This window comes from Marmota monax, unplaced genomic scaffold, assembly GCF_021218885.2.
Source record: "Marmota monax isolate L192 unplaced genomic scaffold, Marmota_monax_Labrador192_F-V1.1 WCK01_AAM20220418_F8-fsc00290, whole genome shotgun sequence".
NCBI classification, from domain to species: Eukaryota; Metazoa; Chordata; class Mammalia; order Rodentia; family Sciuridae; genus Marmota; species Marmota monax.
In genome coordinates this window covers 170,728-187,997 of record NW_026692628.1, presented here as the reverse complement: position 1 = coordinate 187,997, position 17,270 = coordinate 170,728, and the positions used below count along the sequence as shown (strand labels likewise).

The 17,270-nt window shown below is 31.6% G+C and overlaps 1 protein-coding gene across 7 annotated transcripts in view; it reads left to right on the top strand.

Annotated features, from left to right (window-relative positions):
* Uchl5 (ubiquitin C-terminal hydrolase L5) overlaps positions 1 to 16,047 on the top strand; it is a 50,044-nt gene extending 33,997 nt beyond the window's left edge. For 2 of the 7 annotated variants that reach the window (XM_046446306.2, XM_058579900.1), the window contains 4 exons: positions 4,640 to 4,742; positions 5,878 to 5,991; positions 8,887 to 8,985; positions 13,834 to 16,047. In XM_046446306.2, the coding sequence (XP_046302262.2) occupies positions 4,640 to 4,742; positions 5,878 to 5,991; positions 8,887 to 8,985; positions 13,834 to 13,878 (361 nt within the window). In that variant the 3' untranslated portion in view covers positions 13,879 to 16,047. Of the gene's footprint in view, positions 1 to 4,639; positions 4,743 to 5,877; positions 5,992 to 8,886; positions 8,986 to 9,640; positions 9,790 to 13,833 lie in introns of those variants that run through there. The other 5 variants (XR_006852042.2, XR_009226932.1, XM_046446307.2 and 2 more) reach the window with 5 other exon arrangements.
* The last annotated feature ends 1,223 nt before the right edge of the window (positions 16,048 to 17,270 follow it).

Here is a 17,270-nt window from a genome sequence, read left to right as displayed (position 1 = left end):
ATAAATGATATTGTATTTTAATTTTTTGTTTCCATGTCATCATTGCTAATACATGGAAATAAAATTGTTTTTTTCACCCTTTGTCTTACATCCTCTGTACTGAACAGATCTAAATTTTATGGCATTTTTCTACATAGATAATCAAATCATTTGCAAAAAAGGGACAACTTTGAATTTATTTCTCCTTTCAGCTTTATCATTTTTGCTTCATGCATTTTCCAGCTGAGTTGTTTGGTGCATGCATATTTATCATTACTGTTTCTTGTTTTTGGATGAACATTTTTATCAATACATAATGTCCCTTTTGCCGTCTCAGTCTCTAATAGTTTTCTTTGCTGTGAAGTTTGTCTGTCTATGTAGCTACTCTTGCTTCTTTGGATTAACATATGTATGATTTTTGTTTTCCTTTTTTCTATTTTTAACTTACTCATATCATAATTAAAGTGAGTTTTTTTTTAAGGGAGTCATTTATTTGATGTATTGAGATCACTTACATCAAATGCAGTGAATTTATAAGATCTGAAATTAAGTGTACATTTAATATAATTATATGTTATGATTAATTCTGCCATTTTTCTTTGTTTTTGTTTTATTTTCTATTTTTTGCCTATTGTAAGTTATTTAAATACTTTTGAAATTCCATTTTTATTTATATGTATTATTCTTAGTGTATTTCTTGTGTGTGTGTGTGTGTGTTAGTTACTGAGGATTGAAACCAGGGATGTTGTGCTATGAGATACCTCCCCAACCCTTTTAATTATTTGTTTTGATATAGGATCTCATTAAGTTGCCCAGGCTGATCTCCAGCTTGTGAATCTCCTGCTTTAGCCTCCCAAGTAGCTGGGATTATAATCATGCACCACTACATTTGGCTTAGTGTATTACTTGTATTTTGTTTTTAGTGGTTTTTAAGTTTGTCACAGTCTATTGGTGTCAACGTTTTACCTGTGTGGGTGTAATACAGAACCTTACCTTCCTTTACATACTCTATATAACACAGTTAAATAATTCTTCCGTATACATTTTAGGAAAACCTTTTTCCCCCCTCCTTTGGTACTCAGGATAGGACTCAGGGGCACTTTACCACTGAGATACATCCCCAGCCCTTTTTTAAAATTTTGAGACAGGGTCTCACTAAGTTGTTTAGAGGCTTGCTAAATTGTTGAGGCTGCCCTCAAGTTTGTGATACTCCTGCCTCTGCCTCCTGAGCCATTAGGATTACAGCTGTGTACCACTGTGGTTGACTGGAAACAGTATGATTTTCACTTTAACACAAAACATAATTTAACAAAAGTTAAAGAGAAGGAAACATTTTATTTAACCATTTTTTAAATTCTTTTCATTTTGTTATTCCTTCCTGGTGTTCCAGGATACCTTTCTTTCTTTTTCTTTTTTAATGTTTATTATTTAGTTTTAGGTGGACACAATAATCTTTATTTTACTTTTATGTGGTACTGAGGATTGAACTTCATGCACGAGCATGCTACCACTGAGCCACAACCCCAGCCCAGGATACCTTTCTTTATCATTTCCTTTCTGCTTAGAAAATTGTTAGCTTATCCAAAGAGTAAGTTCTAAATGAACAGATTTCTTGTTTTTCTTAATCCAAAATATTTAAATTTTTCTTTGATTCCTGAAGGATATTTTCACTAGATACAGAATTCTGGATTGACATTCTTTTCTTTCAGCACTTGAAAAATTTTATGCCACTTCCTTTTGGCCACCATTTTTTTTTTTTTTTTTTTACTGTAAATGCATTGTCATTCTCCTGTAGGCATGGCGTTTCCCACATGCTGCTCTCAAGATATTTTTCCTTCTCTTTAGCTTTTAGAAATTTGATACATTGTGTTTTGGGATTTGCTCAGCTTCTTAAATCTATAGGTATATGTTGAGTCAAATTTGGAAAGTTTTCAGCCATTATACCTTGGAATACTTTGTAAACCTCACCCTTTTTCTCCTCCCTTTCCTGGACCCCAAGGACTTGAATGTTGGATCTTTTATTTAGTCCCACAGGTCCCTGAGGCTCTATTAATTTTGTCTATTTATTTTCTTGGTTCAGATTGGGTAATTTCTGTTGTTCTGTATTTTAAAAAGTTCACTGATTCTTTCCTCTGGGAGTACCCTCCATTCCATTTTCCTGTTTGAGCCCATCCATTGAGGTTTATTTTTTATTTGGGTTACAATAAAATTTCCATTTGTCTCTGTTTAATATCTTGTTTTTTTGTTGAGACTTTTCATTTTTCACTTGTTTCTAGTGTATTTGTAATTGCTCCTTGAAACATTTTTTTACAACTCTTTGTAAGATAAGTTTGCCATCTGTCATCTCATTATCTATCAGGTGGATTATTTATTCAGTTTGAGATTTTCATGGTTTAAGTATGAACCTGAACATTCTGGGTATTATATAATAAGACTCTGGGTCTCATTAAATAAGTTCTGTTTTGGCTGGACATGGTGGCTCATGCCTGTAATCCCAGCAGACCAGAGGCTGAGACAAGAGGATCCCAAGTTGAAGGCCAGCCTCAGCAGTTTAGTGAGGTCCTATGCAATTTAGTGAGGCCTAGTCTCAAAATAAAATGGGTTGGGGATGTGGCTCAGTGGTTGAATGCCCCTTGGGTTCAATTTCTGATAATAAATAAGCAAATAATTAAAAGTTCTGTTTTTGCTGTTTTTTTAAAAATAATATTTCTTTTTTAGTTATAGATGGACACAATGTCTTTATTTTACTTTATGTGGTGCTGAGGATCGAACCCAGTGTCTCATGCATGCTGGGCGAATGCTCTACCTCTGAGCCACAACTCCAGCCCATGTTTCCACTGTTTTTAATGAACACTGCTCTGGCAGGGTAAATTGGAGGTGCTTCTTCATTACTGCCAGATAGGATTGTAAGTTCAGGTTTTCTACACAGCTTCTATTAAGGAGGGAAGAGCTTCCTTGGTTTCCTTGTTATTGCTGGGCAGGGATCCGGGTTTGGGCCTGCAAACAAGGCTTCCATGGATACCATTCTGTTTGTGAGAGGTCAGAGTGCCTTGTTAACAGATCCCTGCATGGCTTCTACTGATACGGAAGTGGGACAGGGATGGGCTTCTTTGCCATTAAATGATTGTTTTGGTTTCTATTCAACGTCCTCTAATAGTGCAAATGGGTATTGTTATTTTCACCTGGCAGGAATAAAATTCCCAACTCACTACTCAGATCTTCATTTTGACACTAACTTGGGTGCCTCATTACAGCCTAGTGAGGTGGGAAGTCTAGGCTCTCTTCTTCACTTTTGTTGATGTGGTTTGGAGTGGGATCATTGTTGTGTTTGGCTACAGCAGAATAATTATTATCCAAAAGTTTTCTGTCTTGCCACACTGCCCCTGTTCTGATTGACTAGCAAGAACAGATTTTTGTTGGACTTTTTATTTTTTCTTTTTGGCTGTTGCTGGTTTCTTCATTTCCAAGTCTTGGATGAATGATGAATGAGGCATAAAGAGAACTCAGGGAATTCATCATCATGTCATTCTTGGGTCTTGAGTTCCCTAGCTTGTCTGCCTTCTCTCTCATTTGAACATTTGGTCTTTGTCTCTTTCTAATATATATGTTCTGGATGTTGAACTTAATGGGAAGAATAGGAACATGCAAATTCCTCAAGTGAAAATTTTAAAACAGTTTTTACATATTTCATGCTTTTATTAGGCTGTGTTCTGTCTCATGAATAGAACTGTGAGAAACCAATGGAGGTGACCTAATGCAAAATGGGCTTAACTTTTTTATATGTTTTTATCTTGAGTAAGTGCCATATACATGTTATAGATAATTTTTAAAATGTCAGTTTCTACTGTAAACAAGCTTATGCTATAAGAGATTTCATTGGTATCAGAGTAGTAAAAAACAACATTCAGAAATTTCACTACAACATATAATTATACATTATATTAATGAAATGCATAAATGTTTTACATATTTATATATAAGGTAGAAATAAAAATTTAAAATATATTAATTAAAAATAGAAACTGTATCATGACTGAAAAAATTGTGCAGTCAGGAGTAATTACAATCAAGATTCAAGCATAGCTGGGCACAGTGGCACATGCCTCTAATCCCAGCATCTCGGGAGGCTGAGGCAGGAGGATTTGGAGTTTGAAGAGAGCCTCAGCAAAAGTGAGGCTCCAAGCAACTCATTGAGATCATGTCTCTGAATAAAATACAAAATAGGGCTCAGTAATTGAGTGCCCCTGAGTTCAATCCCTGGTACCAAAAATAATAATAATAATAAGATTCCAGTATAATTAATCCAACAAATGTGGGGTCTTAGTTTATTCTGTTTTCAGATATTTTTAAATAAATGAATTTTCATTATTTCTTATAAAGTTAGGGAAAATGATGAAATATGTTACATAAAATTTATTACTTCAAATGTTTTAAGTGTACACTTAGAACATTTACAAATATTTGTGATGAAATTTAGCTAAATTTTTTGCTATAGTTATTATTACTTTTTCATATACAAAAACTTTTAGAAATGCCAATTTGAATTATTAGCCAGTTGATAGGGTAACTATCACAAAGAATAATGGTTTACTCATAGTGGATTAGCTTAATAGCAATGGTTTTGTAATTCTGTAAAAATCTTAAAATAACTCTTTTCTAGGTACAGTGAAGGTGAAATTCGATTTAACTTAATGGCTATTGTGTCGGACAGAAAAATGATTTATGAACAGAAGATAGCAGAGTTACAAAGACAACTTGCAGAGGTTTGTGGCCATATTTTTAAGTACAAAGTTCTAGTTTAGTAATTATCTCAGGGAAAGTATCTTTTTTAAAATATACATTTAAGCTAGGTATGGTGGCACTACCTGTAATCCCAATGGCTTGGAAGGCTGAGACAGGAGGATCGTGAGTTCAAAGCCAGATTCAGCAACTTATTGAGACCGTAAACAATTCAGTGAGACCCTGTCTGTAAATAAAATAAAATATAAAAAAGAGCTGGGGATGTGGTTAAGTGCCCCTGAGTTCAATCCCCAGTACAAAAAAAAAAAATATATATATATATATATATATGTATATATATATATATACACACACACACACACATACATACATACAGTTGGTTTTTAAAATATATACACATATTTTCAATACATATATATATATATTTATATATATACACACACACTTAATCAAATCTCCTAAATAGAGATTAAGGGAATGCAATCTGGATTCAGGCTACTTTGATTTAGTTCCTGGCTTTGTCAGACAGTGGCTGAGTTTCTTAATGTAGTGTTAGAATAGTAGTATTTAGTTTATGAGGAGGTTATCATAAGGATAAATGAGAACAATATATGTAAACCATTTAAAACAATGAGTGACAACTGGAAGGGCTAAGTAAATGTTAGCTATGAACTGTTGTGACTATTATGATTTCCTTATATAATTAAGCAAGTTAGAGTATATTTCTCAAAGAGTTAATTGAGTACTTTTAGATTCACATCTACTTTCTACTAGTCTTTATGATTACCTTTCTGTAGTAAATATGATTAGAGAAGAGAATTAATAGTAGACAGTCTTTTTTTATAATCCCTTGATAGTATGTTCTTAAGAGTATATTTAAGGTAGTTTATTGTATAGGTTAGTAAAAGATAGCAGTACAGTATATTCATAGTATAGATGGTATTTAGGTAGAAATTTGTGTGTTATTGTAAAACTTAGAAATATGGAAGGTACTTTTTAGAGCTTTCATCCTTTAATATTGCCATTGTTAGGTTGATATTTTGTCAATATTTCTAAGTGTAGAAACTTGAAAATAATTATAATGTGTTAATCACTTAAAAATATTCTGGACTTAAGCCTCAATCATTAGGGTGTGCTATTTTTTTTCTTTCTTCTAAGGAGGAACCTATGGATACAGATCAGGGTAGTAATATGTTAAGTGCTATTCAATCAGAAGTTGCCAAAAATCAGATGCTTATTGAAGAAGAAGTACAAAAGTTAAAAAGATACAAGGTATGTTTCTAAATATGTTTCTTTAATGTTTTAATAAGAAGCAGTATATTTTGAGATGAAGGTGTGTTTAATGATTGCATTCCCTTTCATCATTTACCAGTTTTCAGAATAATGTGTTGATTCTCTGGCACCCTGCAAAGATAAGTAAGATGGTTTTTCTTTCTTTTTTTTTTTTTTTCATATTTATTTTTTAGTTTTAGGTGGACACAATATCTTTATTTTTTTATTTTTATGTGGTGTTGAGGATTGAACCCAGCGCCCCGTGCATGCCAGGCGAGTGCACTACTGCTTGAGCCACATCCCCAGCCCCTGGTTTTTCTTTTTTAAAAATGTTGTTACGAACAGATATTTAATCTGTTTGAAGCTTTAGTTTACTGCAGTTATTCTTATTGATGCTCAAATTATCCCGTATTTAGACTCAGGAGCCACTTCAAGCAGTCTCATGTCTTTGACATGATACCTTTATGGTTTGATGGTTTTGAGATTTTATTTACACACACACACACACACACACAATCAGAATAACAATACCAGTAATGTTCATAAGAATTGAATTGTTTTCCTTAAATTTGTTTTATTCCTTAGGATGTATCCCATTTTATTTATTTATTGTGTGGTACTGGGGATTGAACAGGGTTGGGGGGCACTTTACCATAGAGCTGCATTCCAGTCCTTTCAATTTTTTAAATTTTGAGACAGCGTCTCACTAAGTTGCTGAGGCTGGTCTCAAATTTAGGATCCTCTTGCCATGGCCTCCTGAGTCGCTGAGATTATAGGAGTTACAGGATTACTCTTCCAGCTAGTACATATCCTATTTTAGATGTACAATCAAATTGCTGTGTTTTACATTCACGTAAATGTTTTTCTCAATTTGCTTTCATATTATTAGGGGATTTAAAAAATAAGTTTGATTTAATTTTGTTTTTATAGTAAACATTTGTGTAATTCAGAGTCAAATAGAATAGCAAGATATTTTTTAGTACGGACAGTCATCTTCACTTCGCAATATGTTTAATAAACTTTTTTTTTCAGAGAGAGGAAAAAGAAGAGTATACCTGAATTTTGCATGGCTTTTGATATGGAACTTAAGTTATTTGCCACGTTACAATAGTAAAAGGATACTTTTTCATTTGAAACTCAGTTGAAGGAAAGGATTATTTTTTTGGTTGCTTACCACATCATCAGCCATAGTTCTTCAAATCACATTTAACAGCCAACAAATGACTACTGTTCAATAAAATGAATGAACCTTAAAGTAGTAGGATTTCTACAGGTAGAAGTGGTTGCTCTGGAGTATTCTGGGCAGAAAAATGGAAAGGCCAATTCATGGGGACAAGAAAGTAAGAGATGAAAGGTCTTTTTTTGTTTTTTTTCGGGGGGGTGGTGGTGGTGGTGGTGGTGCTGGTGATTGATCCCAGGGCCTTGTGCATGGGATGCAAGCACTCTACCAACTGAGCTGTATTCACAATTTAAAAGATGATATCTTTAACTGTCACTTTCCATTTCATATAATATTAAAATCCAGACTACCTATTATTTATATTATTATGCAAGATTATTTTGTAATTAACTACTTTTAGTACCTACCAAAAATAAATTACAGATTAAATGTTCAGAATCTTTGCTACATTGTTTGGAATGCTTTTGTAAGGTAAAATGATTATCATATTGACATAAAATGAACACATTAAGATTTAATTTAATAAACTTCAAGAACCTATGTCACAGCTAGTTAAAAAGAATTGTCAAATAAGCACAAATTTATATGAAGTAAAAGAACATTGAAATGAATTTACGAAAGATAGAAGATTCTTTCTATGAAGAGCTGTCTATTGAACCTCTGCTAGATAGAATCTGTAATATCTTGATGTCAATAGAAGGCTAGAATCATACTTTATATAGGAGGGTATTCTTTAGATGATGCATAGTTTATGCCCCCCTGAAGCACAATTTCCCCCTACATTCTACCCCTTTTTGATAAAATATAATCTCAAGGAAAGATTATTCTTGGTCACAAAATAAAGCTGGTCTCATTAGACTTGCCTGATTATTTACATAGATGTAGTATTAAGAATGTTAATTTAGGCTGGGATAGTGGCTCAGCGGTAGAGCATTTGCCTCGCACGGGCGGGACCCGGGTTCCATCCTCAGCACCACATAAAAAAATAAAGACATTGTGTTGTGTCCATCTACACCTAAAAAATAAATATTTATATAAAAAAAAGAATGTTAATTTATCATGTAGACTCTTACTTTTATATGTATCTTTTTTTTTTTTTTTGGTGCTGGGAATTTAATACAAGGGTGCTTAACTACTGAGCCACATTCCCAGCCCTTTTTTAAAATTTATTTAGAGATGGGTCTCACTGAGTAGCTTAGGTCCCCACTAAGTTGCTGAGGCTGGTTTTGAACTTTCAATCCTCTTGCCTCAACCTCCTGAGCTGCTGGTATTATAGGTGTGTGCTACTGCACCCGGCTGTAAATTGCATTTTCATAAATAATCTTAGATTGTTTTTTTAACTATTTATTTTTTGTAGTTGTAGTTAGACACAATAACTTTATTTTATTTATTTATTTGTGGTACTGAGGATTGAACCCAGGGCCTTGCATGTGGGAGGCAAGTGCTCTAACACTGAGCCATAACCTCAGCCCCTTAGATTGGGTTTTTAAAAGCCTCTTGTTGCTAAGCTTAGGATAGGAAGCCATGCCCACGAAACTCTTGGCACATGTTTTATTAGTATTTGTTCTCAATAGGAACCTAATTTTATTTTTTAAATATTTTTATTATAAGTATAGATGATTTTATTCCATATGTTTTAAATTGGGTACAAAAAATGATATATCAGAAAATTAGGGGAAATGTACCTAGAGTGATTTAATATGTTCTCTTTTCAGATTGAAAATATCAGAAGGAAGCATAATTATCTGCCTTTTATTATGGAATTGTTAAAGACTTTAGCAGAACACCAGCAGTTAATACCTCTTGTAGAAAAGGTAAGTATTTTATTGTTGAATACTTAAATTAGGTGTATAAATAAAGTATATTTTTTGGCATGAGTGGAGCTAAAATTTCATAAGCATTTTAAATTTACTTGTTTGCTTTTGCCTAGTGTTTTATATTTAATAAAAATTAGTTAAGCCTGTTACTGAAAAATGAAAATAAAAATTGCCCCATTGCTTTTGCCTTCTAGAATTCTTTTTGTCTGTAACTCAGGTTCTGTCTCATTAAATGAAAATTTAAAATACTAACATTTCTTTGAGAAGAAACAAAATTTTAATATAAATAATTGGAATAACAGATTTTTTTCTACTTATTTTAGCAAAAATTTGAATTGATTTCAGAAAAATTTAAAGTTAGAATGGACATTGATGGTAGAACAAATAGTATGGACTAAGTCTTGACTAAGAAATAGATTTCGTTATTTCTAATCTAGTATCTTTTCCACAGAGGGTTAACTAACACAAGTGAGTTGAAAATTCTGATTTCTAAGATATTTTTTCCTTCAATATAAGAAGGTGCTTAATAAAATATTTGCAGTGTAAATGAAATGCAATGAATTGTTTTTAAGTATATACTGTAAATCAGCATTTCTGAAAGTGACCATCGCTGGATAATCTTTAAAATACATGTTACCTGGCCCCTCCCCAGATGTTCTGATAAAGGGGAAGGATTCTTTAATAAGTTCCCCAAGTGATTCTAATGCAACTGATCTGTGTACCACATTTTGAGAAATACTGAGAAGATACTACTAGGCAAATAAAATTTTGGACCATTAATATAAAGACCAGATTACGTGGTAGGTATATTTTTCTTATTAATTTTAAATTTTACAAAGTGAAGATACATTTTATCCCAGACGTTTTATAAATTTAAAATAATATGAGATCTGCTTTAATAAGATTTTCATATTTACCTTATTACCTGAAACATGACTCAACTTTTAGCATTAAATGCAAAAATTATTGGAGAAAACTGCTACATCTTCAATTATTTTTTTGTTTTTGTTTTTTAATTTATGTATCTTAGGGTATTCCAAGATGGGAAACTGACTTTTAAAGTTTAAGGTTAACAATTAAGGTCCTGTGGTTATCAAAATTGTTTACAGAGTGCCTAGGCACAGTATTCTTTGTGTGAGACACCATGAAATATTTCTGTTAAGAATATTATATGAAAAAAAATATAATGTGGTAAATCATATGATAAGTCAGATTTTAATTTTAAGTAAATTTTATTAGGACCTGGACAAATATTAAGTGTATTTTAAAGTTGGTCTTTGAGTATAATTTTTATGTGAAGATTAGGAAAAGTTGTGTTTGATTTTTTTTTTTTTTTTTTTTAATGACAGTATATCCCCAAGATTTTTTGAGAGCATGAAGAATTGATTTTTAGCTTTTCATTAGAACCTTAATTCCTTAGTTCACATTATTTTGGACACAAGGTGGCAGTATATGAATACCTAATATTACTATGACACCAACTTCTATTTCCTGTTTGCTTTTTTTTTTTTTTAAGGAACAGAATTATTGACTTTCTAGTTTGTCTGTTAATTGAAACTATTCTTAAATAATACTACATAAGCAATATTGAGATGTGTTTATTTCTTATATACATACAATGTGTTTTTCCTCGTTGGTTTTGATTTGGTTGGAATACTTGAAATGTTCATTAAACATTTGTGAAACTATTCACTAAACATTTATCTAGATGCACCTATATTCTAGGCACTTTGTTAAGGTCTAGGAATCGACACATAAGTATATACATTCTTTTCTCAACCAGTTTGTGATATAGTTTACAAAAGTAAAAAAAAGTAAACAATTATAGTTTGTTTATGGATTGAATAGTAGTATTCCATTTAGGGCCAGAATAAACATCTAAATAACTTTGTAGCTACTCAAAATTTCCCATTCACAAAAATCTTAAATCTGTGGTTGGAATTTACTGCTTAATCTGTACCATTATATCAGGTTCCTTAGCACAAGTATATTTTTGTTCATCATGTTTTGAAAAAATTATTATACCACATTGAAATATCACTTTTAGCTAATAAATGCAGATGTTAAATAAAGCAGATTGAAAATCAGAATAGAATTACTCTTAAATTTTATAATTACAGTAAAAAGCTTTTATGGTGTTATTATTTATGTAAAATTACCCATAGAATTCAGAAATAGATTATTAATTGGAATCTTCAAGACTAGAGTTTTGATAACTGAGGCATAAAAATGAGTGAACTAAAATCTTTTTATTTTTCCTAGATAGTGAGCAAAAGTTGAATATTTTGATTCTCTCTTGGTTGTATAGCTATAATGAACTAGGCTAATATCTCATAAATGTTTTTCTTATATTCATTATACAAAACTGCTCAGGAGGTAAAACCAAAGTAACTGTATACTTAACTGTATCATATATCAAACCTGTAACTTAAAATGTAAAAAAGATTAACTAGTTTATGATGCGATTTGTGAAACTTCTACCTGTTCAGGTATACTTTTAGTACTTTTAAAATATTTATCTTAACCTTTATGTGTAATTCTGAATTGTTATCTACCCATATTTATAACAATTACCAATAATCTACCATATTGTAAAATCATGGAGATATAGTTGCTATGGGGATCCAAAGAGACTTCACCATTTTGAAATTTTTTAGGAAAATTCAAGACAGTCTGATTTAGTTGGTAATAAATAACTAACCTTCAGAACTTTCTTTTTTCTATCCCCAAATTAAAATAAAGTACAAATGTAGTTAATCACAATACTATTTACATTAATATTTATGATTATAGAATTATATGATTCAGGTCAATAATATTTTATATCTCCTTGGCACACTGTGTAAAAGGAAATTATTTTTAACTGTATTTCTTCCATGCTATTTAGAAATAGCATAGTATTTTTTAGCAAGGGCAGAACATAATATAGGCTTTGAGTTTATTCTCAGCTATACTGTCTTTTTTTATGGATATGATACATTTTAGCTGGAGCTTTTAAGCAAGTTATTTACTTTTCTGTAGCTTCTATTTCTCATCTATAATTTGGGAATCATATCTCTTGCACATTCTTGAGGATTAAATAAGACCCTATCTGTGAAATGTGCAGTAAGCACTCAATTAATGATACTCAATAATGGTAATTGTTTTTAACTTATTTTTTTGTACTCCTTAATTTATCTGAATTATTATTATTATTTTTTTTTTAAAGACAGAATGAGAGGGAGAGTGAGAGGGAGAGAGAGAATTTTAATATTTATTTTTTAGTTTTCGGCAGACACAACATCTTTGTTTGTATGTGGTGCTGAGGATCGAACCTGGGCCGCACGCATGCCAGGCGAGCGCGCTACCGCTTGAGCCACATCCCCAGCCCAATTTATCTGAATTATATAATTTAATATATGGACACTCTGCATTACATTTGTTTGCTCATTTAATTATATTGTAAAGTTTATATGATAAAGTAGTAAATTTACTTATTCTAAACATTTTGTAAGTATGTTCAGAGATAAATAGAAAAGAAGCACATATTTTTATTTCAAATTATACCAAAATCAAATTGTATTTTTATTATTTGAAACTAGAAAACTTTGCGTGGGATATGGTATAAATAACAGATTATGCTTATTAATGAAAAAATGTTGATGTAGGCTACTAATTTTTTTATTTCTGTATGGAATATATGGCCTATTTTCTAGGTCATAGCACTCAAATTTATCATAGTTCTGTTAATAATTACTACCTAATCCATCATTAGAAAGGCAATTTTTCTAATTAATCTGTTTTTTAAAATAATATAGCAGGAAAGGTCTGGTATATTGGTTCCTTTCCAAAGACCAGCAGAATTGACATCACCTAAAAGTTTGTTAGAAATGCATAACTTCAGGCATTTTCATTGGTATGTATATTGAAAAGCACTGCTATAGAATACCTGTCTGACCTCTATTTTACTATATATTAGTTGTGTGACTTTGGTCAAGTCTGATCACCTGTGAGCACTGGCTTCTTCATCTGCTAAGGAATAAAATAGAGTTGTCTTCAAGCTATGTAACTGTTATGAAGATCAAGTAATGTGTGAAAACATTTTTGAGGTCATGTAAGTGAGGCTCACTGACATCAGACGGTATTCCTTTTAGTATGATTTATAGGTAAAACAAATATGTAATCCTTTATTGGCCTTTTTTTACTCACTTTTAACTTTTATGCCAATTCTGCTTTAACTTTTATGTTGAAGTTATTTATTCAAATATGCAGAAAGCAACATAGGATTTTTTTTTTAATGCTAAATTTGAGCAAGAAATGAACTGTTTTTAAATACTTATGACTGAGTTTGACTCTGTGGATTGAATAACTTGTGTTGATTACAATTTAATAATACATTTCAACTTCACATGAGAAAGAACTGGGAGCCAAACATGATCCTTCCTTCCTTTTCTTTTTTTGTAGTACTAGGAATTGAACCCGAGGTCTTGTGTATGCTAGGCAAGGACTACCACTGAGCTACATCACCAGCTTTTTCTTATTGAGGGCAAAGAATAACTATATAATTTTCCAGAACTAATTTGTTGCAAGTCTCAAGTTATATAATGCTCTAGAAATATTTTTTGTTTGTTTGTTTGTAGACAAGGTCTTGTTGTGTTGCCCAAACTGGTCTCAAACTTCTTGTCTCAATCTGTCCTCCTGAGTAGCTGGGACTACAGGTTCACGCCGCTGCACTAGCTCTAGAAACCCTGTGGACAGTGCATTTTATTCCTTGTAGCTTGAGAGTACCCTCTTAAGCACATTTTATTTTAGTACAATCTAAAGCAGACCTAGAAGATTTTGTAATATACTATTTTTAATTTTTAGGCAAAAGAAAAACAGAATGCAAAGAAAGCTCAGGAAACCAAATGAAGAGGATGCTTTGGGATGTGTACACATTTCTGCTTCTACACTTATTTTCATGGCACCATTAAGTATAAGGAACTTTGAGCAACATCCTAATTGACTGAATGCACGTTTGGCAATAGTACCAGTCTGTCTTGTCTTTAATGCATGGATTAATAAACTTTTCCCCTACCTGCATCATGTGCATGCAGTGCATATTAAATAAAAATAATACTGAGAGTGCTTGCCCAAATTCCGTTTTTTTGACATTGGATCTGAGAACTCTTATTGGTATTCTGGATTTATAACTACAGTATGAACCTAGAAAATGCACAAATGATATTCTTTACCTGTAATGTTCTGATTAATCTTTTGATTTTTTTTAGCTTAAAATTTTTTGATTTTTAAATGTTAAATCTTAACTAAATCTTCTGTTTCTTCTTATCATTAATGGAAAAAATCAATATTTCTGTCTTTGACATGTGTTTTGAGAATCTTAAAACTAAAAATTTCCTCTTATACCACTTATTTGATTTTAATGCAGATCATTTGAAAAGAGCAAAAGTAAAATTTTTAGTGATTTTCATTGTTGCCAATAGAAAAGGTAATAAGCATTGCAATTTTATTTTAACAAACTTTCTTCAAGTGTTTGGGGTTATTTTTTAAACCATAGATTTATTGTAGGAAGATCTGAATATTATGCCTCAAAACAAAATTTCAAGTTAAGAACAAATTGTAATTCTTAAAGAGTTTTGGTATTATTACCAATTTGGCAACCTTGTCAAGTTGTTAAGGTGAGTTTTTATGGAAAATTTGAGGTTTGACAATTCAGGTTATCTGCTTTAAAAAAAGATGACAGTGGTGATAGAGGATCCTCTGTGCCAATTTGAATAAAATTAGTATAGCTCAGTTTCCAAGAGCCATGTAATGTACAATTTGCTCACAAAGATTTTTTTTTAGTGGGGGGAGTTGTTTTCATTTTTATTTTATAAAGTACTACTGAACTATATTCTTGCTTGTAATTTTCTTTTCCAAGTAAACTCTAAATGAAATTTTATAAAACTTCTTTTTATAAAGGAAATAACCCACTTTTTTCTTTACCAAGCACATTTTTGAAATTGATATGTGAGTTTTTAACATTTTATTATTTATTGTAAAATAAATTTAACATAATTTATTTTATTAGGTGGAATGTGTACCTATCATCCAGCTTCAACACATGAATTTTTTATGATTGTTTTAAAGCTTACTAATTGTGGTATTATTAAATGACTTAGAATTAATGCAGGGGAGACCTGTGGTAAAATTGAGTAGAAAAATTAATGAAATATTTTTCATATATAATTTCAGTTGAAAGTACTAAAAATATTTAGTTTTTCAGTTATTTGTGAGTAAATATATTTTGCTCTTGATATGGTAGTAATTATGGAGTGTTTCAAAACTGTGATACAATTTTAAAAAATGGTTTTCTAAGGATGTTCTTAGGCTCATCTCAATCTCATTCATTTATTTCAATTTAATTTCTATATTTTCTTTTATTGAGGCTTAAATTTTGTAAAGCAATGCCAGGATTATTGTAAAAAGTAGTATCAGTAATCAGATAAATCAATGGAATAAAAGACAGGACCTAAAAACATTAATTTTTAACTGATCACTTGATTTTTACAAAGGTGTCAAATAATCAAACAGGAAAGGAGAGTCTTCAACAAATGTAGGTAGGATAGTAGAGCTGAATATCCACTGAGGAAAAAAGGAATCAAGAGTTCCCTATCTCACAAAAAATTATTTGAGTTGAATCATAGATGTTTTTGTAATAGCTAAAAAATATAAGTCTTTTTTTCCCAGAAAACATTGGTGAATATCTTTGTGACTTGAGAGTAGCCAAAGGTTTCTCGGGTCATAGAACACATTAACCATAAAAGATCCAGGATTAGGTTTCATCAAAATTAAAAACTTGTCATTGAAAGACACCTTTAGCAAGAGTAGCTTGCATAGAATGACATCTTTAAAAGAGCTTTATAAATTTAGGTTATAGGTATAAGGATTTCTTAAAAATTTAATTTCTTATAAAAGTCCATGATAGGATTTCCATAGTTTAGGAATGGTTTATCTGCTGCTTCTTTAATGATTGCAAATGCATTGTGATACTTCATGTTTTTTTTTTTTCTGCTTGTGAATAAAGAAGTATGACTTGTCCTTGTCTTGGTCCTATATATCGCTGGTTTGATACTAAATCTGGAAGCTAATGAGTAGAGAAAGGGGAGGAATAAAGAGCAATCCAGAAAAAGATAAATATTAGTTAAGTGGATTTTGTTTTGCGGGGGGTAGATATTTTAAAGAACATCTATTCTGCTCATTTCACTTTTGTATTTTCTAAAATCTCATTTAATGACTGGGTAAATGAAGGCACTTCTATTTTATGCTTTTTTTTTTTTTTTTTTTTAACAAAGCTTGCCAATTCTTAGGGATGTACTTCTGCTGTTATAAACAAAGAAAACTTGCCAACAGCTGTAGCACAGTCTAGTCTCACCTCATATGTTTAGTTCTCAAGATAGCTGCCCTTTTTCTAGCAAAGAGCAGTCAGCTCAACTGTGTTACTAGAAAAACAAATATTTGTTATGGGATCATGACTGTAGGGAGTTGTTCCTCTGTTTAGGACCATGATTGTGAGTATTATGGTGCTACATGGAGATTACTACCTTTAATCCACCTAATCCACCTAGTTGCTTATAATATTTCAGGATACATGACTCTCCTCCCGCCCCCAGAAGGATATTAGTTCTTTTGCTTTAAAAAAAAAAATAATGTACTGGGAATTGAACCCAGAGCTGCTCTATCCCTGAGTTACATCCTCGGTCCTTTTTACTTTTTGAGACACAGGGTCTTGCTAAGTTGTTGAGGCTGGCATTGAACTTGGATTCTTCTGATTCGGCCTCCCAAGTTGCTGGAATTACAGGTGTGTGCCACTGCATTGAGCAAAAAAAGCTTTTAAGGTATTTCTCCCCTGAAAAAATTTAGAGAAAGCAAAGAAGCAAAAATTTATATTACCCACAGTTATAGCAACAGGGATGACCACATGAACATTTTATTGTATTTATCATTAAATATCATTTTCTCTATGTGTATACTGACATTTTCATATTAGTTTTGCAAGCCCTCCCTAATACTCTGCATTAGGTTTATGTCATATATGTTATTTTTAAACTTGATATGAAATTTTTATTTTTATATCAGTGAAAATTCATAGAATGCAAACTATTTGAAAGGGAATTAAGATTAATATTGGGAATTTTGAAACTACCTACTAGTTTCTTGTAAAGTCACTAGTGGGCTCAAACATGAGTCTCCAGAAATGACTCCTAGCAAAGCATATAGTACTGATCTTCTAACAAGAGAACTCCTACCTCTGCAGCAGTTAA